This window comes from Opisthocomus hoazin, chromosome 8, assembly GCF_030867145.1.
Source record: "Opisthocomus hoazin isolate bOpiHoa1 chromosome 8, bOpiHoa1.hap1, whole genome shotgun sequence".
NCBI lineage: Eukaryota > Metazoa > Chordata > Aves > Opisthocomiformes > Opisthocomidae > Opisthocomus > Opisthocomus hoazin.
In genome coordinates, this window is record NC_134421.1 from 57,837,585 (window position 1) to 57,853,579 (window position 15,995).

The following is a 15,995-nucleotide window of genomic DNA, read 5'->3' on the forward strand; positions in this document are numbered from 1 at the left end:
TATCCTAGTCCCGTCTCAGCTGACCAGAGAATGGCTGAAATGAGCAAAGAGTTTGCTCCTACAACAGGATGTAAATTCAAATTTCAAACACCACTGCTTCTTCTTCCTTGGACCACTTTTAAGTGGTGAAGAGCGCTCACTCAAACAGTTTTCCATTTAAATAACACAATTTTTCCTGACACAAACCAGCATTTGGGAATGTTTTAGCTCCAGGGCCACTTTTGCTTTTCTATTCCAGTTACCTCAATGCTATAGCATCTGAAGTAGTTGTTACAGCATCTAACCCAAGCAGCTGTCAGCAGCTGCCTCTTCATCATTTTAAATAGTAATTCAAGTAAGACCGTGAAGCAGTGTTCAGCAGCAAACTGCAACACAAGCAAACAGGTAGAGAACAGCACAAATGATGTTCCAAACTAGCCAGACCTGCTTTAAAATCCTATTTTGTGCTGGGTGTCTCTAACAAATAAGTTCTGTCTTCAGCATACAAACTAAATGTTTTCAGAGTCAGAATACAGTCACTCCATAACAGGACTGACTAGGACTATATTTTGTCCTTCCTTTCAAGCATCCAGAATTTTTGTCCTTCCTTTCAAGCATCCAGAATTTGCCATTGGTTGAGTAGATATAATGAGTTAGAGCTATTAATAGCAATTCCTAAGTAATCACCCTAAAGGAATGTAAATAGTTTCAGTTTAGATTATCTTGTTGGTCTGCTCATTATTTGACCTGAAATGTGGGTACAACACACAAAGGACCTTAATTGTTCAGGCATTAGATTCAGTCAAAAATAAAATAATACAAAATGGGTTTTCTTCCCCTTGAAAACAAATATGAAGAGACTGTATTGTCTGTTAACATTACAAAAAAATCCCCTCCTCAATTTAAATTATTCAAGTACATATATAGATTTTACCACATTTGTAAACGCTTAAGGAGATCTTATAATGGTTATCAGTCCCACTATGTAATAATTCCCTTTTAAAAGAACTTAAAAACCTGATGCCTCGAAGATTTGAGCAGGAAGGCTGAAAGGATCAGAACATTAAAATTGCACTTATTTTGCTACCTGCTCCTGCATCACCAAAAGCATAGGATTCATTTATGAGGATACAATATTCCGCATCACTTTACCCTTCTATTCTTCCTATTTGCTCTTCACCAGTTAGCAGAGATGGCATTAAAATATGCATACAAGATTTCTTAAGTTCCTCCTCTACCTCCTCAGCTCTCCAGAATCACACCAGTATTTGCAATAATTTGACTGTGATACACCATCTAATATCCTTCTCCCAGAAAAGACCTTGTGCCTTAGATTTTAGGCTGACAAAGTCTGTAATCAGTATCAGATCTTTTTTTCATTTCTGTTTTTGCATACCTCACTAACGCATATTAGATGTCGTTAGGCTGAAGGACATACTCTTAATCAAATAGGACAAACAGCATTGCGTCCGACCACCCAGCTACTCCAGCTTTCCCTGCCTACTGGCCATGGGGAGCATAATCACAATTTCATCATATTTGAAACTGCAAATATTTTTATTTTCTTTCCTAAATGATCCCAGAGTGGAGAGGGGAGATTCTGTGTTCTGGCTGCTACTTAAGTGATGAATATTTCAATTTATTAAACTTCTAGCATATTGTCCAGAAAGACACTTTGCTAAGACTACTGGTTATAATTGCAGCTCTTCTGAGTGCTGCCGATATACATGCAGATGTAAATATTCTGTAGATCCTGCTACTTTCCTGAACCATTTACTCCCTCTACTATATTTCTGCTTTACAAATGTGAGAACCGTAATCCTATGCATAATCTTCATCTATTGATCTGAAGACCTAGTATGAGAAATACTAGTTTCTCCTCTAATTGCTGCGGAATCTTGCAGCACTTTTCAATGCAGCCCCTTGTAAGAAGACTCCAAATCATCACTTCAGCAATAAAATCTTCTACCAATACTTCCTGCCCAACAAAACAAGCAATGTCTGCCCACGGACAGAAGAGTACTTCATTCCTGGAAGGCTGCTCTGGTGCTATCCTTTCCGTGGTAACAGGAAAGGTCTGTATACCCCTTCCCCATGGCGTACTGAAAACAGATTCTCAGTCTTTAAATGTGTGAATACGCACCTACATTTCTTGGCATTCGTAAAGCTGCCAGCAACTTTCACAAATGTACTTGTCGTGTTGAAAAAGCATCTTTATAAGACAGCGACTAAAAAAACTAGTGTAATGAACTTATTTATGTCAGTCTTTATTTACAAGCGGCAAAAGGAACCTGACATTTCTGGAAAAATCTAATGTTGCTACAAAGAAAAAGTATTCTAATCATTTTAACAGTCTCATCTGCCATGTATTAGACAACAGACAGCACTGTATGAATGTAAAGCTCCCCAGAATACTCCGGAGGCCGTGACAGGCACTGGCAGGTCCTCCGCTGGACTTCAGCCAGGCTGTTGTCTCAGAATCCAGCTAATGAACTCCTCATGTTTTTTTTTAAACACTGGAATCTAGTTAGCATCCAGGCTCAAATGCCAAGGTTGACTGCCAAGGTCGTTAGGCACATTCCTGCGGTAGAAACTCTCCTGAAGCTGGGAACCAGAGTTTGACCGCCTGCCTGACCTGCTTCCTCACATTGCCTGGGTTATCTAAACCAAATTTTCCCTGGAACAGGATTCTGAGATGCAGCTAAACTCCTAAGTGAACGGATGGATACAAGCAACAGGCACACAGAGACACATAACAGCATTACCGAGCATCTGTAAACATGCCATTAATTTTACACAGAAGGAAGGAGCTCAGGAAAGCACTGGCCAGAGGAAAATAAAGAGCTTCCCAAATGCAGAGCTCCTCTTGCACTCGCCTTTGACATGAATGCCCTTAGAGAGGGGAATGCTTCTCTATATTGATGAAAGTAGGTTTCTCCACGAAGCATTAAAGTCCTGTGGCAGGAAGATGTCCCTTTAATGAAGTTAAAAATGGCTGAAGAAAGCAAATCACTCAGCTCCTCTCCCTTTATAGATCTCTGTTCCCAATTGTCCCCCTTTGGGGACCATGGAGACCTGCCAGCTAATTTTGTGGACAGGATGGCTTCTAGGCTTGCTCTGATCTGCAGATAATGTTATTATTTCTTCATAATTGTTTACTGTATAAAGTCAACATCTGCCTCTCCAGAGGGAAATTGCTCAGAGTCTCTCATAAAAGCTTTTTAGCTCCTAGCTGTGGGGCTGCTGTGGTCTTGACAACATACTCATGTCAAGGTTAATGTCATGTCAAGGCACTATTAGTAGCTCCTTTCCTTGCACAGTTATTCTTTCAACTGTAAGAATATTAATGCAATTTAAAGTTGCCTCTTGACTGGCCTTTAAGGTTATTGCAATTACACGGACAGAAGTTTCAAGCTTTCCGAGAGTACTGTAGGAGTAATTGCAATTGTGGGGAAAAACTAGATTCGATTTGTGCTCTGAAAGCAATCACCTCCACACTCAGCCCTGCCTGAGAGACAGACGCTGCCCGTGACCTCTGTCCTGCCATTTGGGCTTCATATTGGAACTTTCCCACTGCATCCCCATCTGTAAACGCGAGATAATGCTTTTTATCAACTTCATGGGGATTTTATAATTCAATGTTTACAAAGAGAACAGAACTGCCAGCCCTTCTGCACTGCTGCTAAATGCAAAACTTTCCCAACACAGAACCCTCAGACCACAGTGAGAGAGAAGACACAGCTCTTCGTCTTTCATTACAAAGTGAATAATTTACGAATATCCTTGCTCACTGTCTTGAAACCATCCATTACACGTCCCTGGGCAGAGCTGAAGGCAGCAAGGTTTGCACGTCAACGGTTGTTTTGTTAACTGGTTCAGCAGTACCAAGGGCTGCAAAGCACCTGACTGTGCTGATGCCCTGGGCAAGATGCTCCTCCGTGTTATTCCAATACCAGAGTCAGGCTTATGTAACTGATTAAATAAATTTTTAAAAAAACAACAAAAACACCCTACTCTTCGTCTTACATTTCTGATCATACAAGTGTACCTGTTGTGCATTACCCACGCTGCTTCAAGGCCTCACTTGGACTTGGTTGCATTTATTCTTATGTGATCTCCCTCCCCCAGGGCCACTGCTGGCCACAGAGTTCCCTATATTGAAAAGAACGAAAATGCTATATTCTTCTTGAGAAACATTTGGAGGCTCTAATTGTCTCCCTAGGTTTCTATGACAACCACAGCAACATAAACAGCCTTGCTGGCAGCCACAGGAGACTGAAAGCTCTGCTCTCTTCCAGCCCCTCCCCAGAACTTCCCCATTTAGAACATACCATAACTGAATAAATATGATTAACAATAAACATAGAGGTGGTGTCTAGTACACCAGGCTGGCACTGGGGAAACTTCTTGCAAATAAAAATACATTACAGTACTTATGATAGTCAAAACATTGCCTCTTAGAGCAGTGTTATCAAAGTACCTGGGGATCAGCTGTGAAGAACAGAGCAAAGCTATAAATATATAAACAGGAGGGTTTTCTATGTCAGCTTGCATGGCTGCAGAGAGCTTTCAAAAAATACGACAAGGCCTTCTCTGCCGGTGCCTCTAAGCACCTCTCACCTCGTTGGCAGGTTACGCACCAGGAATAGGTAAACCCCTGAGCGAATGTCAGGATGGTCGGGGTTAAGGCAGCTGCAGAGCTACATGGCTGCGTGCAGATCGTGTGATGTGACTGTAGGCACCTCTCCATGGCTGCGGCTTCCAGCTTCCCAGCAGGAAAATCATAAACAAAATGTGATCACAGCAGCAACGAAATGCTCTGCACGGCACCATCAATCTGAGCCCAGCAGAAGCCGGTTCATCAGGCAGGACAGTCAGAGCTGCTGCTTCTGCTAACGCTCTGGCAAACTGAGGCCCAACGAATCGCAAGCAAACAGCTCAGGTGTCCCTCCTGCCCTGAGCAAAGTTAATGGCAAAATAAATTGGCCATATCAGGCCAGTGTAACTCTGGAGGTTTTAAGCCATTTAAACCCATTCAGCCAACACTGGATGGCATGAAGGCATCAGAATACACAGGAGTTGTAAAGAGGCTGCATGGGATAATCACAGTTGTCAGATGTCCATAGATCACCAAATCATCTTTCAAACTGTTAAACCAGTTTCTGATCATACAAGTGCCATGTAATTTTAAAATAACTGCCACTGTACATCCAGCACGTGACAAAGTAACTTTGCGAAATGAAGAGATGCAATGTCAAGCCATCAGCACAGATGTAACTTCTTCCTCAGTGAAGCTGTGAGTTTGTCTCAGGCACATGTTGTCCCTCCACTGCCAGGAAGGTACAGGCGATTTTCACTGCTCCAAGACACAACTGGGGATGTCACCACGCCATTCTCACTGCAGCAGTCCTCTCACCTAGAGAGCGAATCCTGCGGCTTTGTGGGACCAGTTTTGCTGTAAAACAGCCTCAGGATTTGAGGAAGGAGAGCTGGGCGGGTACGTGAATGTGAACCCTTGGAAGCCAAAAACTATCAGGCTTCCCTCTGGACCCGTATGCAGAAATACACGTATCTACGAGGAGGAGGAGGTGGAACACTTGCCTGTTTCACAGGGCTTGGAAAGCACAGAAGGTGCCACCTGACATTTCACAGCTTGAAGGACCGGCTTTCAGAAAACTGCCTGATTACACAGACCAGGTGGAGGCGAGATCAGAAATAAACGCAATAAACACTAGAAATGGGGATGAACATCCACATTTCTTTTTGAAAAGATTGTATCTTTCATCGATATTCCTTCTTAAGGCAGGACACTCACTCTAGGGACTAGCAACATCACAAATGTAAAATTGTTCTGTTTTCTCTTCAAAGATTTTGAACAGGGTCCTTACGCTACAAAATTATTGTACAGTACAGAAATATAACACTTTGCAATATGGAAAGGAAATATTTCTTCTTTCCTACCTAATTTGCTCCAACAGGCTGTACAGCAAGGAGTGCTATGTGAGAGTGAATCATGAATATAAAAGGATTACTGATGCCCACATTTACTACGTTATACAATAACACTGACCAATAAATATAGTTTGATTTTATCTATTGAGTATTTGTAACAAGTTTATGTCTCCACTTACGTGTTCCTGTGTGCTAGTAAGATTTTGCTAACTACAGACATGCTACTTCCAATTACAGCATATGTGAAATGAATGTTAACTTGGAGTACCAAGAGAGATCTGTTACCTTACAAATACGAGAGCCCAAGTGCTGGTGAGCACATCAGGATATTAGGTCGTATGTAAGGTATGTTGTATAATGCCCCACTGAAGACAGTCACAGAAAAAGCAAGAAGGATGAAATCTTGTTGTTTTCACAGTTATTTATTAATAAACAGTAATAACCCCAAAATGTCCACAGTGCTTTTAAATTAGGATTACAAAGAATATAAGATACCCTCCTCTGCATCTGGAATGAGCTACTGGGCATAACATTCTAATAGTACTGAAATCAAAAGGAGGGCAATTTTAGAGTAATTTTAAATTAATGAGTTTACAATTAGTAGATATTTTCATGCCTTGCAACCTCCATCCAGTATGACTCACTGTCACTAAGGTACTTGGTTTTAACTTCTGAGAAATACACATGAAAGTTAAATAAATGAATTAATAAATAAAGTCCAAACTACCACATGAACCTTTGCATATTTCCCGAGTATGTTTATGGCGTGTGGGTGGCATAGACGAATTATGGCAAGGAGGTTTTAGCAACAGTTTTTACACATTTTATCAGCAGTAATTATATAATTCCCTTACGGCACTGAACCATTCTGAACTCTAATCCAAGCCCTAATCATTATTAAAGTATTGATACAGCCCTTACAGAACGTTGCTCCAACTCATAAAGCCATTCCTTAAGAACAGTCAACAGTTAAGAAAACTTCAAGACTGCTGTGACTGTTCACAGAGAATCTTTGTGCTGCTTCAGAAGGTGCGATGTATTTTGCAGTTGCATTGGGACTTTTCCATGAATGCACACCATTTTACAGCCTAAGTGCAACATATGGCATGACGTTGCTTTTAAGCACAGGAACACAAAAATCTGTGGCCAGAAACCATGCTTTTGACAATTTGAACTTGTTCAGATTTTTATGATTTTAGATTATTCAGCTAAGCTACTCGGTTTCTTTAGTAGACCAATAATAAAAGTGTGATTTAATTAAAGCATTTTAAAAGAAAATTAATTCAGAGGTCTTCAAGGGTATACCTAGGGAATATGCCCCTCAAATGAATGAAGACAGCAGGGAAAAGTGATTTTCCTAATTACTAGTGTACTTCTGCTGTACTTTCTAAGTGGCAGACTACACCAAACCCACTGCATACATCAGGGTCAATGCTTTTATTTAGAACAGTTCTTACAATGTAATCACCCATTTTTGACAGGGCCAAGTTATTTTTTTTTCTTCCAGAACATCCTAAAGTAACATTTTATGTGAAAGCAAAAGTGTTTTCAAGAGCATAAAATACACTGTCAGTAGCGTACAATACCGGAAAATCTTGAAAAGTGACATACCTGCCCCACGCTGCTTTCATTGTAGAATCTGTATCAACAGGAATGCACGAGGACTCAACAACACTTGATTTATTCAATTTGTAGCAGAGACCACAGTCTGGATCTAACATACATCCATTACAGTAACTGAAAGAGAAAGAATTAAATACTTCAGCCACACTTTATTCATTTGTACATTTGTCAAAATCAACAGCATCTACTGATCAATCTTGGGATGCACATAGTGAAGTTGTCAGTGTTGGAGACAAGATAATAGAAACTGCCCACAAACCAATACAGATTGCTTTCGCTTTCTTCTGCACCACATTTTGTTGGTCCAGTTGCAAATCTCAGTGACACTTGATCAGGCTGGAGAACTCACTCATGGAATGAGTTTTAATTAAAAAAAGGCAGACTGGGGTTGAAAAGAAAGAATCACACATCATATCTAATACTCAAACTAGGATTTAGGCTTATACAGGTGTGGGAGTCAGTCTGAGATCACAACACCATGTGTCTCCATGTGGGACCTCAGCGCCCGAGTTCCCGTTATACTCGATGGACGGAGTCAATATGCCAGTGGAGCCAATCCACAGACAGGCCCCCAGTGCCCCATAATACCATACCCCACCTGCCCTTCGCCCGTCTCTGCAGAGTGTGCAGTGCTCCTGCAGATCACTCCCGTGCATCACACTTGCCAGCTCTGTACAGACACCTCTGATTTGCTTGGGAGTCTCAAGGAGCAAGAGATGCTTACATTTCAGCAAAGTTTCCCCAACGCCACCTTGCAAGCTATGCAGGTGACTCACCAGTAGAACTGTCCTCCAGACTCCACAGGTTGCTCTGACCGCATCCCCACTGACTACTGGGATGCCAGATGCCAAGTGCCCTACAGATACTTCACCTAGGCTGGCAGTCTGAAACCTGCCCCTGTGAAACAAACGGAGTGGGATCTGGGCATGTGAGCTACGAAGGTATTCCAAATCCCTTCATGCAGCACAAGCTATCTGAAAGCTTCTGGCATGAGCTTCCCCAGACCTTGCACATGCTCAATATCACTGCTATTGTGGTTAACCTACCCAGCTGTTCACCTTCCCCAGAAGCCATCTCCGATTTAGAGATACATTCTCATCAGCAAAGCCCTTCATCTATTCTGAGGGGTAACTTTAAGAGTTAAAAGTAGGAGAATGAAAAACTGTAAAACATGGAATACATCCAGAAATTTGAAATTAAAATTAAACTTCAAAATGTAACATCTGGAAATGTATAATTAAGGTGATAAAAATAGCTTCAACATATATCCCTGTAACAATAAAACCAACGAAATAATCCTTTCTGAGTGTGTATCTTCACCATAACAGTGACTTAGTGAATGAAGAAATAATCTGCTTTGACTACTATGCCATTATGAGAAAAAGTAAAAGTAACTGTATAACAAAGTCCCCAGAAACTAAAACAGTAAAGCAGATCACATGGACTTAAAAAGTCTGAAAGTACATGCTTAAAGTCTAGTCATTCAAAATTATCTTACTATGATGTTTCTAAAAGAGTTATAATAAGGTCAACACATATGGCAGTTGGCAAAAAAAAGGGCTAGAAAGTGTTAAAACCAACATATTCATTTCCATGTTCCTACTTCCAAGGTTCAGAAATTTGTGCTCTTTGTTATCGTGTGCTTTCTAAATTATCAAATTACTGCAGAATTTCCATGTTGTCTACTTTTGAGGAAATAAATCTATTTTAAGTACACATTCATCTTGTTTAACTGACAGGTCAAATTCAGGTTTGAACAGCTTCTGTTTTTTTTATATTAGGAAAGCCACATTAAATCAGCTCTTTAAATAGAGATATAAACTGTAGAAAACATTTTTACAATGGAGATGAAATAAAACTTTCAGGTAGAAGTCAATCACCTAACTGTAGCAAACATTTCTTCTCTTGCAAAGATAAACAAGCAAATGATAACTCTGCAATTATCAATTATGAAAGGAAAGGACAATTCCAATATTACATTAGCAAGACTCAGCTACATTTTACCAATATTAGGACAGCAATGGGCAGCAATCAAAACAGTTGACAGGAACAGAAGACTGCAGATGAATAAAAATATTCTTACAAATCACATGTGTGTTAAAGTATCACAGAATCACAGAATGGTGAGGGTTGGAAGGGACCTCTGTGGGTCATCTAGTCCAACGCCCCTGCCGAAGCAGGGTCACCTACAGCAGGCTGCACAGGACCTTGTCCAGGCAGGTCTTGAATATCTCCAGAGAGGGAGACTCCACAACCTCTCTGGGCAGCCTGTTCCAGTGCTCTATCACCCTCAGAGGGAAGAAGTTCTTCCTCATGTTCAGATGGAACTTCCTGTGCTTCAGTTTGTGCCCGTTGCCCCTTGTCCTGTCACTGGGCACCACTGAAAAGAGTCTGGCCCCATCATCCTGACACCCACCCTTGAGATATTTGTAAGCATTTATTAGGTCCCCTCTCAGCCTTCTCTTCTTCAGGCTAAACAAGCCCAGCTCCCTCAGCCTCTCCTCGTAGGAGAGGTGCTCCAGTTCCCTCATCATCCTCATAGCCCTCCGCTGGTCTCTCTCCAGAATTGCCAATGCCAGAACTGAACTACGTGTCCCCTGTTCTGTCCCATGGGGCTCGCTCTACAGGTAACTCCACATCACCTCCGATGGTGTGGGGAACCAGTCAATTGTGAAGCAGAAGGTACGTTATTTATTCCTCCCTCCCCATCCAGCAGTCCAGAAAAAACTGAAGAAATTTGATTATAGATTCCCGTGGCTGCCTACATGGCTGTTAATTCAGTTGTTCCTCAGGCTTTACTGGTAGGCCCAACTGCGTCTTCCAGCTGGCATTCAACATAACAAAGGCTGCTGGATTTCATGCCATGCCAAATGTCAGAGCTTATAGTTACTCATAACAGCGTAAATAATTTAAAATTATTATTTTCCACAGGTTTTCTGAAGCTTGTCTTTCAAGTTGAAAAGTTGAATAACAAATATTTAAAAACCCTTGACCTTCAGCTTAGGATTTTCTGCATTGAGCTATACAGTGAGTTCATACAATCAGGCTTTCACTTTCTGTTTTAGAGACAAGACAAACTTATGTCAGAGGAAGCACAGAAATTCAATATACAAGACTTAAAGCTAACTAACTCTCAGCAGACTTAGGGTAGGTGGTTGCTGTCCAGACCATCTAGCATTCTTCTGTGCCCCATTTTATCACCGAGATAAAATTTTTCTGCTGAGTTTGATGAGGTAGATAGTCACCGATTTTTCCAAGATGATGTTTTTTCCCTCCAAAATTCCAACACATACACATTACAACTGTTTCATAACACAATAAAGAAATCTGTATCTGTTAATAAAGACTAATGATTGCTGAAGATACAGCACAAAATAAGAAAGATTTTATTTTTTTAAGGAAGCAATTTAAAAACAACCAAAAAAATCATATGCTGAGGCTGTTTACTGTAAATTTCTCTCTCAAAAAAATGGAAATAAAATACATAATAGTTTCAGGCTTATGCTCTTCTTCACTCTAGCCCCATTATTATTTGCTAAACAAAAATATTTAAACAATTTGAAATTAAGCACATATTCTTACATGCATGCTCACAGTGATGTAAATAAATTAGGACACACAATATACTAGGAAAATAAATGCTTCTTATCAGCCCTACTCAGATATACCCAAATACATGTCTGAGTATAAATCTATAAAAATACTGACACTTCTTCAAATCTACACCACAGATTAGTTATGGCCTTCAAAGCTTTATACCAGAATACTCCAGGATGTCTGTGTTAAGAAGGAAATTTGCATCCAATTATAAATGGGAGATATGTTTCCTGTACTTTATCATTAAATATTTATATCCCTGCTAAGGTTATGAGCTAGTGTCTTGGAAACAGTTTACTTTGTGAAGAGCCAGTTGAAAATTCCCAGTCAGGATGGTTCTCAATCAGAGGCTGACAACTCCTCAAGACTGAAATACCTGACAGAGATGATTTGATTTTGATGAAACCAGGCAGCATTACAGCAGCAAGGTTTCACAACATGCCTAGTTCCCTCCCTGCTTACCAGCTGGGCTCCTAGGCAACCCAACAAGAACGCAAGTGTCTAGACTTCAGATGCTTTAGCCTATGCAGCAGAATAACAACAACGAGGAATGTGAGGCTCCGAAAGTCCAAAGACGCTCAGCTTCTTCGCAGCTCAGTGGCATGAAGTCTATAAAATAAAATCTGAGCAGCTTGGCCCATCAATTCATTGGGAACTGCCATGGAATGGGATTTCGGGGTTCCTGCCTCATTGTCCGGCCACATTTACTGATGAGCTGACGGACCGTTAGCAGACTAGATATCCCTAAACCTGCAATTCCTAACTCTGATTCTGCCAACTCAGTCAAGGCTTCCATGCTCTTATGTCCTTTTCATTTGACCAAACGGGAATATCTGACCCCTAGAAAGCCTGACAGCACTAACTTCGAGGTCTCTTGCCAGCAATTTCTTGCCAACCTGAGCACCACCAGCTTTCAGGGTGTTCTGCTCTGGAGCAGCCTACCTGAGGTTACATACACACACATTAGGACACGGGGCAACGGGCACAAATTGAAGCATAGGAAGTCCCGTCTGAACATGAGGAAGAACTTCTTCCCTCTGAGGGTGACGGAGCCCTGGAGCAGGCTGCCCAGGGAGGTTGTGGAGTCTCCTTCTCTGGAGATATTCAAGACCTGCCTGGACGCGGTCCTGTGCAGCCTGCTGTAGGTGACCCTGCTTTGGCAGGGGGGTTGGACTAGATGACCCACAGCGGTCCCTTCCAACCCTCACCATTCTGTGATTCTGTGATTACAACTGTTTCATAACACTGTTACAGGTTGATCCCAAAGGTCACAACTTCTTCTTCTTTCACAGACAATTTAAAGTCTATAGATGCATTATTAATTGGCTAGCTGTGCACATTTTTCTTGATAACAAAATCATTGGGTTTTTTCATCTTACGATTGTAGTTTACTAGCATCTAGCACAGTCTCTAAAGACTGAATAAAATCTCTGTCGTGCTGAAGTGACCCTCAAGATGCCAATGAAAAGTTCACAGTTGCTTTTTCCCCCACTGCTTAAAATACTCCATACTTACACTTGGTTTGTCATTATATTTTGTGCTTTAAATTTGTAAAATAACCTTGTAAGTAATGACTTTCCTCCAGTTCTCAGGAGTCTCTTAATTTGAGCTGTAAGTGTCACTTTTTGTTGAGTGATTTAACAGTAAAAGACCTTTGCCCAGTGCCCTTGCTCTGCAAGTCCTCTTTCTTTTTGTCAGATTACTTTGTCTTTTTCAAGCTGAACATCAATTTCTGAACTGTTCATTTCAAAACTTTTCATTAATTCTCACTTTTGCCACATTTTAAGAAACTTTCAATTTCGCCTTCCACATTCTGTTATGCAATTTTAAAACTGTATTAGTATGTTACTATCATCCAGCTACAGAAATACAAAGTGAGCTTGATAATATATTATGAACTCTGTAGTTCTTTTCCATAATGTAACACCTGATTTCATAATATTCTACTACATGGGTAGCATGAACAGACTCTCAGAGTATCCAAATGTCCACAAATACAGACGTTTCTTGGTGATGGACTCTTTCCACTTGTTTTGGATACGTCAGTCTTCACTGAGCACATGCTGCACAATCAGCCAGTATATGTGAAGATACACGAAAATCTGATACACTCACAACATGTTAGACATTTTGCTCATGCCCTCTCTTCTCCACAGAATAAATTCCACTGTTGTGAGCTTGCTGAACCCACTGGTCCTGCTCTGCAAGATGCAACACGTTCACATTGCTGAACAATGTTTTCCTCATAGAACTGTAGGTATAATAAAAAATATCTCAGGCAGGAAAGCCTCAATGTAGGGACACAACGGTCTTGCAGTATTTACTGAGGATTACCGCATACCACCCAAAGAGAACATAAGACACAAATCATCACAGGCTGGAAAGGAATGTTATTTTGATTGTGCTGCATTCTGCTCTTTCCAGCTTGCTATTTGCCATACTGGAAACATGATCCCAGGCCAGGTGGATCTTTCATCCTACCTGGTATGCCCTAAGGTCTACTCTTTGTTCTCAACATTGGTTATGCTCACAATCCTTCATCTCCCTTAGCATGTAGTGTAGTCATTTTCTAGCTCCTTATAGAAAAATAACAGACTCGAATCCAGCTTTCCTTGCTTCTGTGCTTGTATTCTCCTATCTACAACCAGAACAAGCCTCTTCCTCCAGCCTCAGCTGAAAGAAAATGGCCAAGATAGCTGAGCTGAGTATCACCGGTCAGAGCGTGCCTACCTAACCGGACTCAACAAGGGACACAGGTAACTGATGAATCCAAACAAGAAGAACAGCCAAGATATAGAACTCAACAAAAATATAAGGACTTTTGGGACAAATATTGCATTAGATTTATCAGCTCTGTTGACACGTGATGACATTGGTGCATATAGCTTTCAGCCAGCTACGCAGTTAAAGAGCTTAGGGGGGTTTTTTGGTAAACAGCTTACTTCAGTTTTATGCACAAACCGATTTTAGTTAGGTACTAGGACCTTGTTTAAAACTGTCGGATGCTTGTTCGCACATGTTTCACTGCACCGCAGGCATGAAATCAAGCACTTCATGACACTTCCGATAATTCCTGTGTCACTTGCAAGAGATAGCCATTAAGTTCTGATTAAATATCATTGGCCAAGTACATAGGGAATGCTTTAAGTAGTTAAAATGCATGGTAACTGCAATATACCATTCCAAGCTGTCGCATCTGGGACACAGAAAATACAATATTTAACAAAGAATGCGAAAAACCCACTCAGACTTAAAGAGCACTTTCCTGCTATCATAGGAGACCAAATCGCAGATGTTCATTTGCTGAGGTCTGCTGGTGGTCCGTTAGGTAACGCATGCATCCACTCAGTGGTGTTCATATGGAAAAGCTACTATTTATAATCACAGTACTTGTACACTACCTGCGGTTCTCTAATTTACCACACAGCTATTCCAATAGATCTAAATCACCGTTACATTCAACTATGATCAACCCTTCCTCATCTTCAAATCAGGCTCCTGCTCCATCTAGTCTACTGAGACTGTTCTTCAGTGACTCCTTCGCAGGTAAGTTCCAGACCAGTACTGAATCCTTATCCTTCTTGAATACGAGCCACATATAACACATTAGCTCTCTTCAAACTCCCTTAAACACCGTTTTCCAAAGACTCACATGCCTCAACTAAGCAACACAATTTATATAAAGTCAGAGCAACCATTTTCGGCTTCTTGGTGTTTGCTACTTCTGCTTTAGACCTGAAGAGGACCCCGGTGGCTCATCCATTTTTCCTACCCATCATAGTCCTTTAAAGGAAACTACTCCCTAGAGTCCTTGCTTTGCTTAAGTCCTTAGATCATCATGGCTACATCACTATGCTCACAGACATTATAGTTCAGGTAAGTCACTCTTCAAAACTTTGTGTTTAAATTGATCAGAGGAGATTTTTCTCATTCGCATTAAAGATGCTTACTACACAGAACTGACATATTACTTTCTAACCGTTATGATTTTAAATTAAATTACACATTTTGATTGATAGAAGCAACATGCCAGCAAATGGAAAATTATCACCAAGCGATAAATCCTTACATTATCTACTTAATATATTTCAAGACCATGTTGAGGTCATTTTACAGTTCTACAACACAAACTGTCTATCAGAATTTTAGTTACATTTCATAAGAGTTGGCAAAAGTATTCTCAGACATAGTTTATCTCTTTACTCATAATTCTCTGAAGCTAATAACAGAAACACATTACTGTATTTATTATTGCAATTCTGAGTTATGAGAATGACCACCATCTGGTGGCTCAGTCACTTTGACATTAGAAACATAAAATGAGAATCATATTTTAAAAAATACTGGTCCTGTGGTACAGTGACAGTATGAAGAATATGGATGTCTAGTTTGCAGATAAATCAGATTGTCAATGAATTAACTAAATACAGTACAATAGCTAATATACTTACTATATGTATCCTAAGGCTATTAAATACAATAAAATCAGCTTCAGTTTCTAGGTTAGCTAGTTTTTCAGGACTGATCACAATTACATACTTTTGCTAAAATCATAAAGAAAATATATTTCTGCCTATCAGCTATCTTGTAAAATTGCTATGTAAGAATACTATATATTGGTTCCTTCACCTCAGTGGTGTGTATTTGTACAACGAGCTTTGGAACATTACCCGCGTGACGGTGACTAATCCAAAGACCAACAGCAGAGCCCTTGTGTGCCCAGCACAGCTGGCACCGCCTGTACTATTTTAATCAACCTCTGAAGACACCCAGTTCGGAAAGCGACCTGAGAAAGTTCTTGTGCACAGGTATCATTTCCCTAGGATATGAGGGTTAACCTAAGC

At 40.6% G+C, this 15,995-nt stretch overlaps 1 protein-coding gene across 1 annotated transcript in view; it reads right to left on the reverse strand.

Annotated features, from left to right (window-relative positions):
- Window positions 1–15,995, reverse strand: part of SLC2A13 (solute carrier family 2 member 13) — a 167,433-nt gene that overhangs the window by 24,858 nt on the left and 126,580 nt on the right. Inside the window, exon 7 of the mRNA XM_075429058.1 lies at window positions 7,543–7,668. Coding sequence (XP_075285173.1) covers window positions 7,543–7,668 — 126 coding nt within the window. The remainder of the gene's footprint in view (window positions 1–7,542; window positions 7,669–15,995) is intronic.